The sequence below is a fragment of the Engraulis encrasicolus genome, chromosome 13 (genome assembly GCF_034702125.1).
Source record: "Engraulis encrasicolus isolate BLACKSEA-1 chromosome 13, IST_EnEncr_1.0, whole genome shotgun sequence".
In the NCBI taxonomy this organism is placed as follows: domain Eukaryota; kingdom Metazoa; phylum Chordata; class Actinopteri; order Clupeiformes; family Engraulidae; genus Engraulis; species Engraulis encrasicolus.
The window spans coordinates 52,494,780-52,515,703 of NC_085869.1; the positions used below are offsets into that span (position 1 = coordinate 52,494,780).

At 46.1% G+C, this 20,924-nt stretch overlaps 1 protein-coding gene across 1 annotated transcript in view; it reads right to left on the minus strand.

Annotated features, from left to right (window-relative positions):
- Positions 1–20,924, minus strand: part of acvr2aa (activin A receptor type 2Aa) — a 58,091-nt gene that overhangs the window by 5,654 nt on the left and 31,513 nt on the right. The window contains exons 5-10 of the mRNA XM_063214237.1: positions 9,637–9,780; positions 8,413–8,556; positions 6,332–6,477; positions 4,675–4,789; positions 3,028–3,166; positions 2–132 (exon numbers count right to left, since the gene is read on the minus strand). Of these exons, the coding sequence (XP_063070307.1) occupies positions 2–132; positions 3,028–3,166; positions 4,675–4,789; positions 6,332–6,477; positions 8,413–8,556; positions 9,637–9,780 (819 nt within the window). The remainder of the gene's footprint in view (position 1; positions 133–3,027; positions 3,167–4,674; positions 4,790–6,331; positions 6,478–8,412; positions 8,557–9,636; positions 9,781–20,924) is intronic.

Genomic DNA, 20,924 nt, shown 5'->3' on the forward strand with positions numbered 1-20,924 from the left:
CCGGGTGCTTCTGCCAGCACTCCCTGAGTGTGGGCCGTAGTTTCTTGTGCACCACCACGTCCTGCATGTCCTCCAGCGCGGGATGCTGGCCCACCTCCTCCTCAAACGGCAGAGTGTACTCGTCCACTGGACCTACGGGACAAACGCATACACACACACACACAAAACATTGTCAGAGGACGCCAAAGACACACTTACGCTGCTACCGTCAAAAGAGCTTTCAGACACAGAGATGATAATTTCTTATGACACAAGCACAAACACACATACGCACATACCATTGTCAGAAACAGGGACAATGTTGACAGAAACATTGTCAAATGCAGACTTATACAGTCACTTGCACAACTTGTGTCAAGCTCATTTCAGTCCACGGGCCACATATACAGCCAATTAGATCTCAAGTGGGACGGACCAGTAACATAATTGCAAAATATCACAAATTTGAGATTCCCATCGGAATTACATTGCTAGTCAACCCTTTTGAGGTAGATGACCAGGGGTATATCTGGAACGTTGACTCTAAATAGTGATCAAAAACGGTAGATTTGTTTTCAGGTACAAATTGACTCAGAGACCTTCAGCCACTTGCAATGGGTAACAGATTTACTTTTTTGGACTTAAGTCAAGAGATTGTTTTTCTCTACAAGTCTGGGGCTGGACTGAACCACCTGGCGGGCCGCATTCGGGCCCTGGGCCTTATGTTTGACACCCCTAAATACACACAGCATAGCAATGCCATTATGTTGCTTTGCAAGAACACAAGGTGGCGCCAGACTCCCATTTTCAGTGCTGCAGCACTTGAAATGAATATTGAATATGAATATATGCACTACGAAACAATATTATATCAATAACACTGATATGGATTTGTCTCGTTCTCAGAATAAAACTAATTCACCCATGGCCACTAGCAGCTTGTGTCTGTATGATAATTCTGTGGCTCGTCACCCAGTTTCATAATGAGTTAATTAAAAGCCCTGGTATAGAGAGTTTTAACCTGCTGGTGTTGAGAGCTTTAACCTGCTAAGACACAGCGTTTTAAATTTGCTCTTACCAGAATGACAATGACCAAGTCGTACTAAATTACTAATGGTCCTGTGTTACGTCATAGAGTAGTATAGCACTATGGTGGTCAACTTTTCAATGACCATTGCTACAGCATTCCACTGGTGCATTATGGGGCTACAGTACCTAACTCACAGTGCACAGGGCACAGTGGTCTCTCCCAATGTTGGGACACAGACACTAACCACCCAACTCATCGATGGGCCGTCACACATGACAAGCCCCACGACAACACAACATCCGTGTCCCAGCCAGCCCCCTGTAAGGTCTGGCACTGTGTGGTCCCGTCAATGCCAGACAGTAGTATAATCAATGAGGGGCTGCGACCCTGGGCAAAGTCAGGCAGTGGTGTAGCCATACAGAGCCCACCACACCAGACCAGACCAGCTCCCTCCTGTGCCTCAACAGGTCGGAGGGGGGTCAGCTGAGGGCAGCTGTGTTAACGACCACGAGTCCCCCAGAGATCAAGCGTACAATGATCTCACAACAGTAGCAGAGATTTGGCGAGGGGGGTGGAGAAAAATGTCATTGGCATGCATATTTTTTACACCACCTTGTCGGAGCCCAAGCAGACGGTTGCCACTTCCTGTCGTTGGGTGGTTATTTCCTGGTGATAAATATCTAGTGTGACAGCTGCGGCTGAACAGCACAGAATTGGAATTTGTAATCTATTTCTACTCAGTCATACCGGGCTGCCACCAGTGGAGAGACTGCAAGCCAAGCAGAAGAGACTGGCTTTAACAAGCATACTCCAGTTACTCTGTTTTTTCATTTTAATATATGTATATCCAGTGTTGTATCTGAACTAGTTCATAATTTGGGCGAACGTGAACTTAACACACTCTGTTTACTGCCCGATGAACGAACTATGAACTAGTTCATTCTGGTGCCTGCCAACAAACTACTTGCGCCTTCGTTCAATATGGTGCCACATTCCCTTAGCCTTCAGGTGGAAACCCAGCCAAATACATTGCAAAGAACCCTAATAGGATGAAATCTAACACATTTTCACTGTTCTGATGGAAAATAAATTGCTGTCTGTGGCGTTATAAAGGACTCACAAATGATATAACAATATAATTTGAAACAACCTCTAGCAAAAAAAAGAACTATGAACTAGTTCATTTTTGGAACTATGAACAAACTATTGACTATAAACAGCTATGAACTATGAACAAACTAGTTCATTTTGAAACGTGTAAACTGAACGTCGAACTATTTCCTGTAGAAAATGTACTGTCCCAACACTGCGAATATCTACATTTATAAACACAGCTACAGCCCAAAACAACAAATTGTACAGAAAATGAATAGTTTGGAAATTAACTGCATGTACACTGTACAGTAATATTTAATCATTATCTCTAAATTGTTTGGCATGTTTACTTTACCCAGAACATTTTTTTGTTGAGGACATCTACCTCAAAATGTAAGAATGTAAGACTCTACTTCTTTTCACAACACCTTTTAATACATTATTACTTCCCCTCCCTCTACACGCTCATATTTCTGTGGGTGTGTGTGTCATCAGGGTGCATGTACGCTGGAAGAGGTTTTTTCACATTCCACGTCAATGTGTGAATTTGTCGGTTTGGTTGGTTAGAGGCTGACGCATGTGTGAGTGGGTCATACAAGTATTTTTGTCAGTGTTATGTCAGTTTCATTAAGCACATACTGCATGTGTGTTCTTGATGGGTTGGCCTATGGTGCCTGTATGAACACAGGAGTGAAAGGACCGTGGTCTCTGTTAGCTTGGTTGGTTTAGGGTGAGTATGAGTGTGTTGAGTGAATGAAGCATGTCCATCAGCATCATATATCATCTCTTACCATCAGCAGCAGTGCAGCAGTCAGTCAGTGAAGGCATTTGTATATTTTGTATGTACTGTAGTTGCTATTAGCTTGGTGGGTTTACGTAGAGTGCATGCTATTGGAGAGAGTGCGTCTGAGGTCATCCCTTACCGTCGGCAGCAGTGCAGCGAGCAGCCAGCTCCCACAGCACCAGGCCCACGGCGTACATGTCTATCCTCAGGAAGGCGTCGCGCTGGAAGTTGATGGCGCCCTCTAGTGCCTCGGGGGCCATGTAGCGTCGCGTGCCCACCTGTAGGACAAATCAGAGAAAGAGGGGGTAGAGAGAGAGAGAGAGAGAGAAAGAGAAAGAGAGAGAGAGAGAGAGAGAGAGAGAATTGAATTGAAACATGCTAGACACTTGACACTTACTCAAGAGTAATTCTGCATTCATGTGCAAGTAGGTATTATCCAGTCTCGGAAACTCATACATACAAATTTTCCAGTTAGGGCGTTCATTAGTCCTTCCTACGTCTGCGCTTGATACTTGCCATAATTCCCAGAGCACATGAATGCCCGTAAACATGAGCAGAGGTGGAGAAAGCCAGTGGAAAACCTCGTGACACATATTCCCTCTTGCCTGAGCTCCTCACACAGGTGACTAATGTCCAGTAATTAGCTCATCTACCTGGCAGAGGAGGTGCGCTAATTGGGATCATCTGGATCAGTGAATTAGCTGGAATAGATATGTGACACGACCCTTGCACTCTGAACTCCGGCATGTGAACAAGGCAGCCACCTTGGAACAATACGCATAAACGGCGTGACGTGTGCTATGTACGTTACGCCCCTTTTTGGGAGAAAACATTGGGAAGTCAATTGGTGTTGTTGGGAAAGAATAAACGAAAGATTAGGACCTTTAGACTAGCGCTGTTCATGCTCACCATGCTGAAGACGTGTTGTGTTGTCTGCTGTTCAAATAATATAGCCAAACAGCCGTGGCTGAAGCATGGACTGTGTTCATTTAGGCTAGCCGATGTAGCATTTAAGTTAATGAGACATTCGGTTTGTTTTCCCCTTAAAAGGGGCGTGACTCACATTCACAAGCAAAGTATCCGGATGGACGTTCATATGTATAGCAGAGGAGGAGAGCAGAGGGTGCAATGAAGAGGAGGATAGTTGTCGCCCTGCCTGGCTTTGAACCCCAGGCCTCAACATGGACAACATACATGTGCTCTGTCTACTAAACACAAAAGAACAAGGCTCCTTGGCATGACGGTCAGAACACACGCACAACTAAGTGATGGTGATGGTCACGCCATCACAGTACCTGTGTTCTAGGGTCTTTTCAGCCCTGCGTAGAGTGGTGTGCAAAATAAGTCCCAGCCTGTCTGAAATGTGTGCTAAAAAGCCCTCAAAATCCTTGAGAAGTTGTCCATGCATTTGGGTCACTTTGATATTTGGCGGTATTTATTTTGCACACAACAGTAGTAATTCCTCATGGTTGATTTAATTATTGCATGGGAGTGAACTAAAGAATCGTTCAGTGGAGTAAGATACCCCAAACCCTGTCTACCCAATGAAAAGGAGTGTGCTCAAGTTTGATCTCCTAAGGGAGCGTGCATAGCATGTGCACCATCGTCATTTACAGCGCTAAGGGAACTCCATTTATTCTCAACCTAAAATCTCCAAAAAATCTCCTAACCGAAAGTCTCCTAAAGGGGCGTTCACTTGACGTCGCATGGATCCAGGAGAAGTATGGGTTTCATGCATCTTACTCCACTAAAAGAGGTTTGGGTGAACATCTCCAGGAGTCCTCACCTGACCGTGCGTGTCCCCGGCTGATTTGCCAGCCTCAAACTTCAGGGCCAGGCCGAAGTCTGCGATGCAGGCCGTCAGGTTGGACTTGAGCAGCACGTTCTTGCTCTTGATGTCTCTGTGTGAGGGGCATAAATGGGGGGAAATGATCAGAGCTATATACAGTCTACATTTAAAAAAATAGAACAACACTCAGAGAGTGATCTTCAGAGAGTACAGCTCTAAGACACACTCAGCATTAACAAAATGAATAACCAGTGTTCATGTGATCACATAACTCCGCCAAAGCCTTTCAATTCCTTCTAGTCGATTTGTCACTTTGTAGTTAACACATACTACACAAGATAGACAAAGGTAAAAATATAACCTATTTGATGGATGCAAAACAAAATGGGTTAAGCACTGCTCGTCTCCGTGATGTGAGAAGGTGGTAGACCTAAAAGAAAGCAAGCGAAACGCAAAGAGAAACCCGGCCCACACACTTTAGCTCATTTAGCCAATCTCACCCACTTAATTGCCTTATTCTGGGAACTCAAATAAAAGAAAACATTTGCAAAAGGGTCTCAGTGTTCGTAGGTTCTTTCGCCTTGAATGAACATGTCTGAATGCCTGTTAAAATAACCTCCCATTTGCGCTAAAAGGCAATTAGACTTTTTTTTTTCTGCCATTGTGCGCTGACCTCTAAAGGGAAAGAGTGACTGAAAGCGTAGTGTCCACTGATTAGCGATACAAAAAAACCTAGCAGCAACAGTGAGTGCTACTCCAGTGCTCTGTTCTTGGCTCTAAAACCAATTTGTCAGGAAACTGCTCATCTTCTGCAAATCTTCTGCCATCACACGAAAAAGGAAAGAAATAAAGTACCATCAAGGTGCATCGCCCACAGCCACCTCCATCCTTTCACAATTCAGCTCTTTCAGTACAGTAGAAATACTGTAAGTCTAATACCCGTAATCTCACAGGAGGGACATTTAGAGAGAAATGTGATTTCTATTTGCATTACAGGTAATACTCGTCTTCCCACAGTCTTTCATTTCTTGTCTTTCATCTTCTTCCTCATGATGCATAGTGAAACATACTCTACTGACAGGTAATGGCATATGACATTTACGCGATTGAGTCATAAGCATTTTTGCAATGCAGATGCAAATGCAGATCTTATGACAACACCATGGCATAAATGAGTGAGAACCCACAAGGACCTAAGTGATAGGCACTAGGTTTTTTGTATCAGTCTTGAAGTATACACAATTACCCTGAACCCTACCAGCAGAATATGTTCCTTGTCTAGTGGGTTGGTCTAGCCGCACACCAAAGGCAATATAATTGTAGCTGGGCCATGAATTTTCAGAGCGGGCAAATGTGCATGGGCATGACGTGACAATGACTGCATATTAGAATGGGCGAGGTTCCAATCAATTAAGCTGACCAGCTCTGAGCCAATTTGCAACCCAAACACCAGATTTCCTGGTAGGAACAGAAACACCCACAACATATCAGAGCATTTCACAGAGTGACAAATCCAGATAGGAATATTTTTTTATTTTTTTTTAATTGGAACTTTACATTTGGAGCATGATTTAACAGATGTGCAGTCATTGCATCACTAACAAATAAAGGGTGCACATGTGTGTGTTATGGGCATGATGTGGGCCTCACTAACCGGTGGGCGATGGCGGGCTTGTGACCGTCCCTCAGGCCGGGCACGTCAGCGTGCAGGTAGGCGAGTCCACGGGCCATGGTCTGGGCGATGTGGCACAGCTCGTTCCACGACACCACGTTGGCCTTCAGATAGTCCGTCAAAGAGCCCTGTGCAAATAAAGTCAGGCCATGCATATTAGGATAATCAAAGTGTAATCATGCACATCCAAAATGTTTAATAGAGATGCAGGATTAAAACAAGGTCTCATGGAAAGATAACATTACACTTAGCTGATGCCTTTATTCAAAGCGAAGTTATTATATAGAGTATTGGTTACAGAACCTAGAGCAGTGTGAGGTTGGACCAAGGGATTGCCCTTGAGCAATGCACCCTAAGACCAACTTACTACACACTTATCCCAGTAAGAACCATGAGGACACCTGTCCTCTAACAAGTCACAGCCATCCAATTTTGTTGTGCAATGTGTGGTAATATAACAAAATAGCAAAAAATAGCAAAGTAATCAATTGAATCAAACATGCAGAAACATCCTGGAACAACTGCAATGGTGTACCCTTGTGTGATCCAATCATGCGATGGCCGCATCTAATCAATCCCACAACAAAGCCTGGCGGGGGAAAAACATTACAGTAAAAACAGTATTTGGAATTGTACTCTTGTCACCACTAGGGGGCATAACACAACACTAGTGCTGTAACACACGGTTGTACGAGGCCGTTCTGTGGCAATGAGCATGTGTGAGCAAGTAAAGGTCATTGTTTTCTATGTGCCTGCCTGCTGTAGCCCGTGTGCCACACAGACAGACTAGAAATATGGTACGTCGATTTTAAAAGCCCCTTGCAGTGGTAACTCGACCCCGGCTGAGGCAAGACTGATGGTACTAAACCCCAATTAGGGGTTTACATCACTGGCGACGGAGGAGTAGGTACATCCCAGAGGAAATGGGGCTAATGAATCCGCAGCGCTTTGTGTCGGATTGTGCGCAGGCTTGTTTTTGTACACAGTGGTGTGTATGTGTGTGTGCGTGTGCGCCCGTGTGTGTGTGTCAGTGTTTCCATGGACGACTACATACATTACAGTAAAGAAAAGAAAAAAACTGAAGCCATAAAAGTCTGCCAGTGGCGGGGCCGAGGTCAAAGTTCAAGGGGAAGTGAAACTGGGAGGGTCCACTAGCGGACACATTTTCCACTACAGACTTACCCATCCCATCCCATCCCATCCCATCCCATCCCAACCCAACCCAACCCCCACCATCCAACCAACCCCCAACGGGCCAGAAAGCCATTATGGCCACAGGGAGGGGAAAAAAAACAATATACAGCAGGATGGATCTCCCTTGGTTTTAACCTGCACTTAACTTGCTTTTTGCTTGGCTTTCACGTAAGTTACTTAGATTTGTGTATTATGCCTTGTGTCACTTGATAATGGCGCCTAATTGCATTCTCCACGGGCCTTATGACTCTCATTGGTCAGGTGATCCGAGTTGGGATGGGAGGGGCGGAGGAGTGGAGGAGTGGAATGGGGTTTTTAGAACGACAAGGAAGCCTCTCCAAGCGCAAGCCTTGTGAAACAGCGGGGCCAAATTCAATTAGGCCGCCAAGTGAGCCTCACTCAAAGTAATTGAATGAGTAAAACCAACAGGGCAAGATGGTAGCCGGAGCACAAGGAAGGTCAAAAGGCTTTGCTTATCGGCCATCCCAAGCAGTCCAAGGTGGAGAGAGAGAGAGACAGAGAGAGAGAGAGAGAGAGAGAGAGAGAGAGAGAGAGAGAGAGAGAGAGAGAGAGAGAGAGAGAGACAGAGAGAGAGAGAGAGAGAGAGAGAGAGAGAGAGAGGGAGAGGAAAAGGGAGACGGGAGAAGCCAGGAAACTGTAGATGGGTGGGGGTGGAAGAGGGGTGGCGGTGGGGGTCACTGAGAAAGAGAGAAAGACAGACAGAAAACGAGAGGGAAAAAGATACAGGGAGAGAGAGAGAGAGAGAGAGAGAGAGAGAGAGAGAGAGAGAGAGAGAGAGAGAGAGAGAGAGAGAGAGAGAGAGAGAGAGAGACAGACAGACAGACAGACAGACAGACAGACAGTCATACCCTCTCGTGGTAGGCAGTGATGAGCCAAAGCTCGATGTCCAGATTGCTGCCTCTCTTCTCGGCTCCGATGAAGTGCAGGAGGTTCTCGTGCCTCATGCCCGGCAGGTTGTAGATCTCATACTCGTTCTGCCAAGACTCCTTGTCCTGTTTTAGACAGAGTGGAAGGAGGTAAGAAACACTCCATGAAGACAAACTAGACACTAGAAACATACAGAAACTGACCAAAACACAAACATGGAGGCAGCAGATATATTAGATATAGAATACAGATATTACACAGCGATTATGAGACCATTACACAAACAAAACACAAAACGTTATGTCAGCAACGTTGACTGATTATATGGCAAGCATTATAAGACAATAACACAAACATGAGAAAAAGACCATGATGAGAAACTCACTCTACTAGTACTCTACTCAATTACACAAACAAAACAAGCGCGAAGGCAGCAACGTATACTCAAGATATTACACGGATGGCACAGTATTGTAAGACAATTACTCAAACAAAACACACATGAAGACAGTAGTGCTGACGTCAGATCACATATCCGATTATAAGCCGCTTCACAAAATGCCATAATACTTAGTGACTGTTACGATTAATACCCCAAACAACTCAACGGCAAACCCCAAAGCCTCTTATATATATAAAAAAACAAGCAAATGAGTTAACACAAGATATTAAAAATAAAATGTAATATACTGATGCCCTAGAAAGCCAAAAACACCTTACCTACAAATCAGAAACAAAATTGACCAAAAAAGGACCACATTCCTTGTGATTGAAAGTGTACAAAACTTAACCACACTTACACCAACACTACATAACAACTGGGACCATATGACAAAATGAACATAATTTCATAATTAAGTTCAATGATCCAATGCTTGTGTAATGACACACCACTTGCAATGCCTTTTTTATGGGGCAAGGGAGTGTACAGAGGGACCCATGCAAACACACATGTAAGCCTCTGTGGAATTTGTGTCAATTCAGATTCGCATGTAGGCTGCAAAGTAGCTGACTAATTGGAACTGGGTGAACTGTGGCTGCGTGTTGTGGTGCTGTACCGTGCGGTGGTGCTTTGCGACTCACTGGATAAAGCTTGACCCTGATGGGTTTAGAGCCACGTGGCTCTCTTTGGGAGACCATGGCCCACAAGAGAGGCACAGCATAGCATAGCATGGGGTGGGGTGAAACCAAACGACTTCGCTCACCTGAATGGGAAAGATCTTGACAGCCACGTAATCGCTGAGCAGCTGGGCCTTCCACACGCACCCGAAGCGCCCCCTGGCTTTGATCTCCAGCAACTGCAGCGGCTTCTGGCCCAGGATGGGCGAGGGCGGCATAGGGCCGGGGTCCTGGGCGAACAGAGGGAAGAAGAGAAAGGGTATGGAGAGAAAGATTAAAAGGCGGCCGGGTTACTTGGCGAAGGTGGATCTGTTCCCATCTTGGTCCACAATCTGCACTGAAAGAGAGAGAGATATGGCTAAAGCTGAACACCACTGGCACAGAGTGGTGAAGGATTTCCTTTAAGCAGAGAGAGAGAGAGAGAGAGAGAGAGAGAGAGAGAGAGAGAGAGAGAGAGAGAGAGAGAGAGAGAAATATATGCAATATATGCAGTATATATCTTGCATGTCATGTGTGCTTGCTCAACGAGAGAGAGAGAGAGAGAGAGAGAGAGAGAGAGAGAGAGAGAGAGAGAGAGAGAGAGAGAGAGAGAGAGTGAGAGAAGATAGCGACAGAACGACAGAAACTGAGAGACAAATAGAGAAAGAGGGAAAGCACAACAGAGAGAACTATAGATGGAGAGAAATACAGAGAGGAGAGCAAATGTGTACTGCTGAGGTGGGGGGAGGGGTGCATTTTCACTGGTGCTGAGCTTCATAAAGCTCTGACAGAAGGGGCTTATGGGAGTTGGAGTCCTGAGCTTGTTAAATATAATCCATAACTACTGCCTGTGGACTACTGGCTGGATGGAGAGAGAGGCTGACCTACTTTACAGACATGAGCTGGCTGCCTGAGAGGAGAGTGGGAGGCGCTGCATGCATGCGTGAGTGTGTATGTATGCATGTGTGTGTGTGTGTGTGTGTGTGTACATACTGTACGTGTGTGAGTGTATGTGCGTGTGTATGCATGCGCATGTGTGAGAGAGAACGAGAGAGAGCGAGAACGAGAGAAAGAGAGAGCAAGAGTGAGCAAACGAATGAGAGAGAGAAGAAGAAGGATGGGAGATTTCTACAGCGAGAGAGAGGGAGAAAGAGAGAGAGAGAGAGAGGATCAAGTGAGTGAGAGGGATAGAGAAAGAGAGAAAGACGAAGGATGAAGGAAGGCATTTCACAGCATGCGAGAGAGAAAGAGAGAGAGAGAGAGAGAGATGAAGGATGGGGGGTCATTTCACAGCATGAGAAAGATGGAGGGAGAGCAAGAATGAGAGAACAAGTGCGAGAGAGTGGAAGTGCGCAAGTAAAGCGGGGAGGGGGTTCAGGAGAGCAGGCGGCCTGTTCAGAGAGAGAGAGAGAGAGAGAGAGAGAGAGAGAGAGAGAGAGAGAGAGAGAGAGAGCGGGCGACGGAGCGCGGGAGCGAGAGCGAGCGACAGAGAGAGAGGAACAATGGTCGTCCTGCTGACCAGTGCAGTGTACTGTATGCAGGCGCTGGCGTGAAGCGGAGCACAACGGTGACCTTTACGAACGTCCGCCCGCCTCGTTAGGCAGCCATTATGCCTCTGACCTCCCCTCCCCTCCCCTCCGCTCGCCAGGACGACTCTCTCTCTCTCTCTCTCTCTCTGGCCGACCGACCGCGCCGTGTGAACACGACCCCCGTACACACCTACTCCGGCCTCTCACTTTTTTCCTTCCCGGAGAGAGCCCTGTTCCCTTTTTTTGGGACCGTCAGCAAAATAACAAGGGGTGTGTGTGTGTGTGTGTGTGGTGAAAGTGAGAGAAAGAGAGAAAGTGAGAGAGGGAGAGGGAGGGAGAGGGAGAGAGTGAGAGGGGAGAGAGAGAGAGAGAGAGAGAGAGAGAGAGAGAGAGAGAGAGAGAGAGAGAGAGAGAGAGAGAGAGAGAGAGAGAGAGAGAGAGAGAGAGAGAGAGAGAGAGAGAGAGAGAGAGAGAGAGAGAGATCCTAAGTGCGTGCATACAGGGTACGTGCATGCAGCCTGCGAGCGTGCGAGCGTGAGTGCGTGCGTGCGCACCCCCTTCCTAAGCCCTCCAGGGCCGTTTCTCTCCCTTATCAAACCCAGTGAAATCCCCTTTTTAGAAGCTATGCACCACAACGGACCGACTCAACTTGACTCAACTGACTGTGGCGGCAGGATTTAGATAGAGCTCTGTGGCTCCGTGTGGAGATATTTCTACCCAAAAAGGGGATGCTGTTGGTTGGTACACTTTAATGGCTCATACACACCATGAGCAGCAATTTAACCCTTTCATACAGAGCTTCTATTATTATTATTTTTTTACAAAAACAAAATGGTAACGTCCTAGTCTTAATCAGTGACTGTGACGCCATAGCAAAAGCATCTACACCAGATGCCCATCTACAACAAAAGGCTGCAAAGCTCAGTGTTGTTAGTGTGAATTATCAACATTCAGAGATTTTGGCATGCATAGATCATCGACACACAGATTTGTAATAGAAGCCTGGTAGAAATTGTCGACTCGATCGGACAGGGCGATTTCCGGTGTGTGGTGTGGTTGGTAAATGTGCAGTTTGTGAGTGTGTTAGTGTGAGTGTGAGTGTGTGTGTGTGAGTGTGTTTGGTGTAGTGTGGGCGGGGGGTTATTTGGGCTGTCAATTTAAGGGGGAACAGGCTGTCATGGCTCCAGTGCCAGCAGTGGAGGTGGTGGTCGTTAATGGCATGCACCCAAGAACAGGCTCTGCATTGGCCTGCATGCACGTGTTTTTGTGTGTAGTGTGTGTGTGTGTGTGTGTGTGTGTGTGTGTGTGTGCTTGCTATGTGTATTTGTGTGTGTGTGTGTGTGTGTGTGTGTGTGTGTGTGTGTGTGTGTGTGTGTGTGTGTGTGTGTGTGTGTGTGTGTGTGTGTGTGTGTGTGTGTGTGCGTGCGTGTGTGCGTGCATGCGTGCATGTTTGAGTGACAGCTCCCAAAGATTGAGCAATGAAATATACGTAGGGGGAGAAGTGGAGAGGGGAAAAACAGTGAGAGGAGAGTAGGGAGAAGAGGAGAGACAGATATGGTAAAAAGAACAGAGAGAAAGGCAGGGTGGGGGAGGAAGAGTAAAGAGAGGAAGAAAAGAAAAATGAGCAAAGAAGAGAGGAACAGAGGTAGGAGAGAGGCAGAGAGAGAGAGAGGGAGAGAGAGAGAGAGAGAGAGAGAGAGAGAGAAAGAGAGAGAGAGAGAGAGAGAGAAAGAGAGAGAAAGCGAAAGAAAGCGAGAGAGAGCCAGAAGCTACAGCGAGGTAGATAGAGAGAGAAAGCAAGAGAGATAGAGTGAGAGAGGGCAAAGAGAGAGAAAGCAAGAGAGATAGAGTGAGAGAGGGCAAAAATATCTAGTCAGAGAGCGAGAGAGAGATGGAGCGAGAGACAGGAAAGGTGGGAAGTGCACGAGGGCAAAACATCCATCATGCAGCGGTGGACGCCCACCTTGAAGAGCTCACAATAGGCCAGGGGAATATTTGCGAAATTGCAGTGTGCAACTTCCACAGCTAGCTAGCTACCCTGAGGACACCATCATGGGAGTACAGCGAGTGGGAATGTGCGAGAGAGAGAGAGAGAGAAACAGAGAGCGAGATGGAAAGAGAGATGGAGAGAGCGAGATGGAAAGGCAGAGAGAGGGAGAGAGTGATGCGAGAAAGGTAGAGCGAAAGAGAAGATAGAGAAAGAAAGAAAGAAAGAAAGAAAGAAAGAAAGAAAGAAAGAAAGAAAGAAAGAAAGAGAGAGAGAGAGAGACCGCGAGATCGAGCGAACTTTGTCGGTTGCAGAGCCTGAGGGAGAAGAGCAGAAATACCAACCCACACCCACTATCCATCGCTCCCTCCCTAGCTCTCTCTCCCTCACTCACCACACATACCAACTACCCCCCCCCCCCAACACACACACAACACAAACGCACACACATCAGCACCACTAACCTTCCACACACACACACACACCACACACACACACACACACACACACACACACACACACACACACACACACACACACACACACACACACACAGAAACCCACATCAACTATCCATTGCTCTCACCATACAGTGCGCTAATCCTCTACACACACACACACGCACACAATCAATTGCCATCACCACCCAACCACCCCCTATGCACGTGAACACACACACACACACTCCATCACGCTCACCAACCTACCACTCTCTACACACACACACACACACAAAATTAATAGCTCTCACCACTCAACCACCCTCTATGTACACACACACACACACAATCCACCCCCTATGCATACACACACACACACACAATCCACCCCCTATGCATACACACAAAAATACACTTCACTCACAACCCCCCCCCCCCCCCCAACAACACACACGCACATAATCTATCGTTCTGACAGAGAAGGCACCCCTCTACACACAATCCATAGTTTTCACCACTCATTCAAACCCCCCCTCCACCCAAATGACTCCACACGCGTGCACATACACACATACTTGCTTGTTCACACTTCCTCTATTCCTGTAACATACACACGTGTACACACACATTACTCACTCTTTTGTTGAAACATCTGCAAACACACAAACACACAAGCGCATACACACATGCGCACGCACACACATGCGTGCACGAGCACACTCTACCTTTCCCTCACCATCGCTATTCTAGGTCAAGTTTGCTTTTCCGTTCACTTGAGTGGCCATCATCAGGCAGTTGTAAAAATCTGACAACAACCAGTGTGGTGTTGCGTTTTTTTTACCCCTCTCTCTCCCTCCACCCCCTCCTCTAAATGCGAGAGCACATACATTCCCTGTGGGCTACTCGGGCATGGAGTCATGTTTAGGAGGAGGGGGAAAACTACACCCACCACCAGGTAATATAATACACAACACACAAGGGCTTCTACAGCTTCGGCTTTGGGGCCGAGCACACATAATCTGCATAGCAACACCTAGCCAGTCTGAATAAACTGGTGTACATGGCAGGTGTGTGTGTGTGTGTTTTGTGTGTGTGTATGGGTCAGTGTTTATGTGTTAGGCTGAAAGGTAGAATAACATGGGTGGAGGGTCTATTCTAGTTCTGAAGAGTGTGGTGAACACGTTGCTGAGGTGCTCCAGTTAACACCCTGCCTGTACACCATACCGTGGACATGTACCCTCCGCAGCAGACATGTGGACCTAGCTGCCTGCCAGAATCTCTCTCTCTCTCTCTCTCTCTCTCTCTCTCTCTCTCTCTCTCTCTCTCTCTCTCTCTCTCTCTCTCTCCTCTCTCTCTCCTCTCTCTCTCTCTCTCTCTCTCTCTCTCTCTCTCTCTCTCTCTCTCTCTCTCTCTCTCTCTCTCTCTCTCTCTCTCTCTCTCTCTCTCTCTCTCTCTCTCTCTCTCTCTCTCTCTCTCTCTCTCTCTCTCTCTCTCTCGAATTCAACCAGTCTGTCAGGTTAAGCACACTCACTTTTTATACACACACGCGCAGGCACACACAAACATACACAAACGCATACAAGTATGCACACACACACACACAGGTATACACACGTATGTACGCGCACACACACACACACACACACACACACACATGTGTACGCACACAGGCACACAATTGCGCACACACGCACTCACACACTGACACGCACATGGGCACACAAGCAAACACACATACAGTCATAGGCACGCGCACGCACGCACGCACGCGCGCACGCGCACATGCAGCAAAAAAAAAGATCAGTTGACAGTGGAATGTGACCCTAAGTGACAGTCGACATCATTCAGTGGGCGGAATGCAGTGGGCCCTAATGGCTGACAGGCAGGCAGGCAGGCAGTCAGGCCTCTTAAACATGCCACACCACCACCGTACATGTACCGGTACAACCTCCCCTCCTGCATTCATTCCAGCCTTAATGTGCCTCACATTTACCGTAAGTGAGTGAGAGACAAGAGAGAAATCAAGGCAGGCAGGCAGGGGTGGCCACCTTTGAATTGCATTCACTGCATGCTGAAGGAGGGGGTGGGTGGGGGTGGGTTGGGTTGGTTGGTGTGTTTGTGGGGTGGGGGGGGTTGGCGTGCACCGAATGCTTTTTTTCCCCCACCACCCCTCACGAGATCATGCACTTCAATCCTGGCCTCCGGGCCTGAACAACCCGGTAAGAACAAAGGATTTTTTTTTACACTTATCCGTGCAAAAGGAGGAGGGAGGGGAAGAAAATGAAAAAAAGAATAATAATAAAAAAGCATCCTCTTGTATCCAAACTATCACAGACAAAAAATGAAGAAATCAATGTTGTGGGGGTGACGGCTTCTTTTTAATTACTTAAAAGCTTAAAGGCTTGTGGTGTAAAATAAAAAAAATCATATATATATATATATATATATATATATTGAAAAAATAAAGGTGATGAAAGTAAATGAAATACTTGGCAAATGAAAAATGTAAAAAATAATTTCAAAAAAGAGTGAAAAATATAACTGATGGGTAGAAGCAGAGTCTTACCTCTATCATGATATGAAAGGCGTGCTAATCCAGGAAAGAAAGGCAGAAACAAAGATATTACTGTTCATTTGAGATTGAGCCTTAAGAAATGTTAGACTGACTGACACACAAAGGTGTGTGTGAGCAAGTGTGTGAGTGTGTACGTGCGAGAAAGAGAAAGACAGAGAGTGAGAGAGAAAGAGAGAGAGAGAGAGAGAGAGAGAGAGAGACAGAGAGAGACAGAGAGAGAAAGAGAGAGACAGAGAGAGCATGTGTGCACGTGTGTCTGTATGCATGTGCACACGCATCACTGTTAAGGGTCCATTTCAACTCTTGTGTGTACTTAAAGCTCTGTGAATCTCTTGTGTCTCTTGCGGGTTTTGTGTAACTGGAGCTCTTGGTGACCCCCGCCCCCCTCCTCCCTAGCCACATGTAGACCTGTGACACGTCCAACAGCAGATGATTTACTCTCATCTCCTAATGCATCCGCATGGCCAGCATAAGCATCTAGTTAGGGGCGAGTAGAGAGGCAGAGCTCTGAACACAAGCTCTGTCCAGTCACATGATAGCAGCAGACGGAGGGCGCAGGACAGCGGAGGAGGGAGTCTATACGATGACCATCGTCATAGTCATCATGAATGATGGACCAATGCTGGTTTTTCTCCCTTTCCCCCTCAACGTTTCTAGAGGACATCGTGTTGTATGGTGGTAATGGATGGCACAGCACTCAACAGGGCCAAAAAAAAAGAAAATCGTTTACAAAAAAACATGTACAAGATGCTTACGAGGTCACCTTTTGTTGTGCCTCAGCTTTGTGGCGTGTGAAGGTCCTGAGCCCTGTAAAATTGTACTGTAACTACGTAAGATTATGTGGAAGTGGCAGGGTCAACAAACGGGCACATAACCACCATCTAGCGATGCTTTGAAACATTTCACAACAGATAACATTCTGCAAAATCATTATACCATCTACAACTGCATATTCTGAAGAAATCCGGTTACCAACTGCAACACACCACCATTGCGAAATTTTAACCAAAGAAAAAAAGCCCGAATCAAGATGAAGTGCATCGAAGGATGGCTTAAAACCTGTGAGGTTTGAGAGAGTAAGGCCAAGGGCAGGCATCCGGGCTCTAGGCTATTAGCACTGAAAGTCAAGAGTTCTCTCTCTGGGTCAGCCTTGACCACCAGTTTAAAGACCGAGTTACCTCCAGCACACTCAGGAGCTCTGGCTGCGCAGAGCTGCTTCCAGACCTGACTTTTCACTCTGGATGCTGTATTTATATAAACATTTTATTATCTACTCTATACACTGTTTACAAAGATTGGCCTTCAGGTGAAATATCAGGGTAGAGCGTTTTCACTCTGGGTGCTGTATTTATACATACATTTTATTGTCCACTCTATACACTGTTCAGTTAGAAGTTAGATCTATCTATCTATCCATCCATCCATCCATCCATCCATCCATCCATCCATCCATCCATCCATCCATCCATCTATCTATCTATCTATCTATCTATCTATCTATCTATCTAGGAATACAGCACTCTAAATGTAGATACTTTTCCAAGCACTCTCCTCCATGGTTTTATTACTGGTAGTTTGCTTAATAGTTATATATCCATATAAAGACTTGAAAATAGGCCAAATTTGTTTCCTCTCTAACTTTTTGTTCTTTTCATCATGAGTCCCTTCACACAAAGACTCGCTCTGTCTATTTTTTACCGTCTTCACATGGACTTCCTCCCACTCGCCGCTTCCTCCCTTATCATCTCAACATTGCTATTCAACACCATGCTATTTATGATTATTACACAACAGCATGCGCTTGTTAACTGATTCTATTGGATGAGCCATTTCGAGATTGCTGAAATACAGCAAAAGCACACTTTATTGTATCATTACACAACAGTATGGGCTTGTTAACCGATTCTAGTGGATGATCCAGTCCACGATTGCTGAGATAGAAGGCATAAGAGCATGAGAGCATTACGGCAATCACACTCCTCCAATTCCGCACCTTATGTTACACAATAGATTGCAGAACAGGCACTGATGGATAACAATAACAGAACCAATTATATATTCAAGCAAGAATGATTGCCTCAATTGAATCCTTTTCATGAAGCTAATGAAATAAACAGAAACAAAATACTGAATATTAGTGTTGTATCTCGTGGTTTTTGTTTTCGGTGCAAAATCAATGTTTTGCCATCCTACTGCACAGCAGAGCAAAAGCTTCATTTTCCGCTTTCCTTTGGCCGTGAATATTCACTTGGCAGAGCAGCCATCAATATATCATCACCTTACATGAGCACCTTCAATGAATGCAGTAACTGACTCTGACTTGTCCACCAACAGAACCATGGTGTGAAACACAAGAGGTTCTCTCAACTCCTGTGGTGGTAACACAATGCCACAAACCGCATTTCACCTAGTTTAACGCCTATGGCCAATTGGCTGATAGAGTGCAAAAGCGGTTGGGGAAGCAATGCTAGACGCAATTCACTCACATAAGACCAACAAAGTCAAGTCAAGTCGGTTTTATTGTCAATTCCTTTACACGCACTGGTCACACAAAGAATTTGAAATTACGCCATCAAGTTAGGCATATTCATACAGCACCAGTGAATTTGCCTGGATTTCACCTTGTCTGGCTTGCCAACCACAGGCGAATGTTTACCTGTGTTGTGCACACACACATGCCTCATCGAGCCCCTTCTGAGAGTGATTGCCCTGTGCTGGCAAAACAGTGCAGTGAGCAAAGATGCCATGTCTTGCTCGTTTAAGCACTATGCATGCGCACATTGGCGAGGGCTCAGGGCATGAAAAACCACGCCACTTTGGCGACCATGTTGGTCCTCAGTGGCCCAGTCAAGTCATTTCACATCACCCCTCTTGAGTGGAGAGAAACATTTCAGCCAAGAGCACAAGGAGGATTGTTGACCGAGTCAACCAACGTGAGGTCACTTGTTCCTCGGGCCAAACCGTCTGAAGGAAGGACATTAGCAGCAGTGACGGCACCGCTTTCCATCAGCCACTCAAAGGGAGGAAGGAGAAATGGCCAAGCGACCGTAGTGGGGAGTAGAGTAGAATTAGAGTGGAGCCGCAAAGCAAAGCACTACAACAGTAGCAGGAGGCCTGAAGCTTTCGAGAGCCCTCTTTTACTGTGTGGAAAGCTGCTCAGTGAGCGGGGTCATCCTAACCTTAACCCTCCAGAGGGGGGAGGGGAGGGTGGCAGGGCAGCAGCAGCAGCAGCGCAGGCCACAGAGGGATAAATATGTCCCTGTAACTCGAGATGCCTGCACTGCACTCATACTCCCTCGCCACCATGACAAATCCCTCAGAAAAGAAAAAGAAAAGAAAAACTGGGAGCATGTGCAGCAGTAAGAGCAGACTAGAATAGCAATAGCACTCACAATACTAATAAACCATGTTGCAAATAAATAGCCAAAAAGGGAAAGAATGACAATGGCCTATACTGGGACAGCAAAGAAATAAGAGAGAAGTAAGGGGCAGGGCACTCTGTGCCATTTCCGTGTGCCTCTGTGCACTTACTAAACAGAGAGAGGATGCACTACAAAAAGCGACTTAAAAAAAGAGAAGCTAATCAAAGTCTGAAGAGAAAAAAAAAAAACCAAAGAACTTAAAGCGGGCCAAAAGCAGCTGAAATAAAGAAAGCGGGGCCTGGCTGCTACAAGAGCCAAGAAAACTAAAATCAATGGCATGGTATTTGGGAAGGGATCCAAAATAATTTTTTTCCTGCGATCAAGGCAACGTGGGCAGGATGGAGGACATGGAGGATGGGAGTGGAAACCTTTCATCTCTTCCATCAGTGTGTGTGTGTGCGTGTGTGTGTGTGTTTGGCTTTAAGGCTAAGTCTTTCTTCATTGGGGATTTAGATGGGCAGTTACTTTTGCTATTAAGGTTTTGTTGCACATCACCATGAAAAAGCAAAAATCTGAATTGTTGTCGCCCTGTGAAATTAGTTATTGAAGTCTAAAAATGGCAATGCGACAGGGCCAGCAGCCACCACTGAGATCAAACAAAACTGGCTTTAACAACATATGCACACGCCTACGCATCATGGACGGCATACATAATCTGCGTCATTTAGTACGTCAGCAGCCGCACATCAGAGCAGAGCAGTGCAGTGCATTGCGGTGACGCTAATTATGGCAATACCAACATGACCTCTAGGGGCAGCGTGCAAATACAGTCATTGTGACGTCAGAAGGAGACAGGTGGAAGGTAAGCAAGATTGCTTCCTCGGCCTGACTGCTGTAGTCGGTACCCAGGTAGAGACCAGCGGTGTCGTGCAGCATGGCACTGTGCACAAATACACAAATAAATTATGTGAAGTAGCTTTAAGACTGAAACTATGTGAATAAAGCAAAAGCGAAATGGTCAGAGTGCGGGAGTCTTACAGCCTTTCAGATTAACGACCTATGGGTTATCTCCAACGCACCTACCAGCTGAGACATGTGGAAAAAAAACATGTATGCCTGAAATTAAAAAATGTTTCAAAATAATCATGACTTTTTCACTAGCCAACGCAAAATGTAGCCTACTTCACCACACCTGACATCAGATGCTAAAACTTTCCAGTCCGGTGTTCTACAACAACTACTTACATAGACTTGACTAGGGGATAGCGGTCGTTGTGTGTTGTGTTGTGTTCGTACACGTACTGCATAAACGCTTTGTCAAAGAGCAAATATATTCCAACTTGCAACCTCAGCAAGGTGGGGGGTAAACTTACAGAGCGGGATTCGCACCCTCAGCACTAATCCCAAGAGCCAATTCCCCAACAATAAGATCATAGCTACTCCAGGGAAAGCTAATGAAGTTTGAAGAAAAAAAAACAGCATCCGGCGTGGTCTGCTATGCT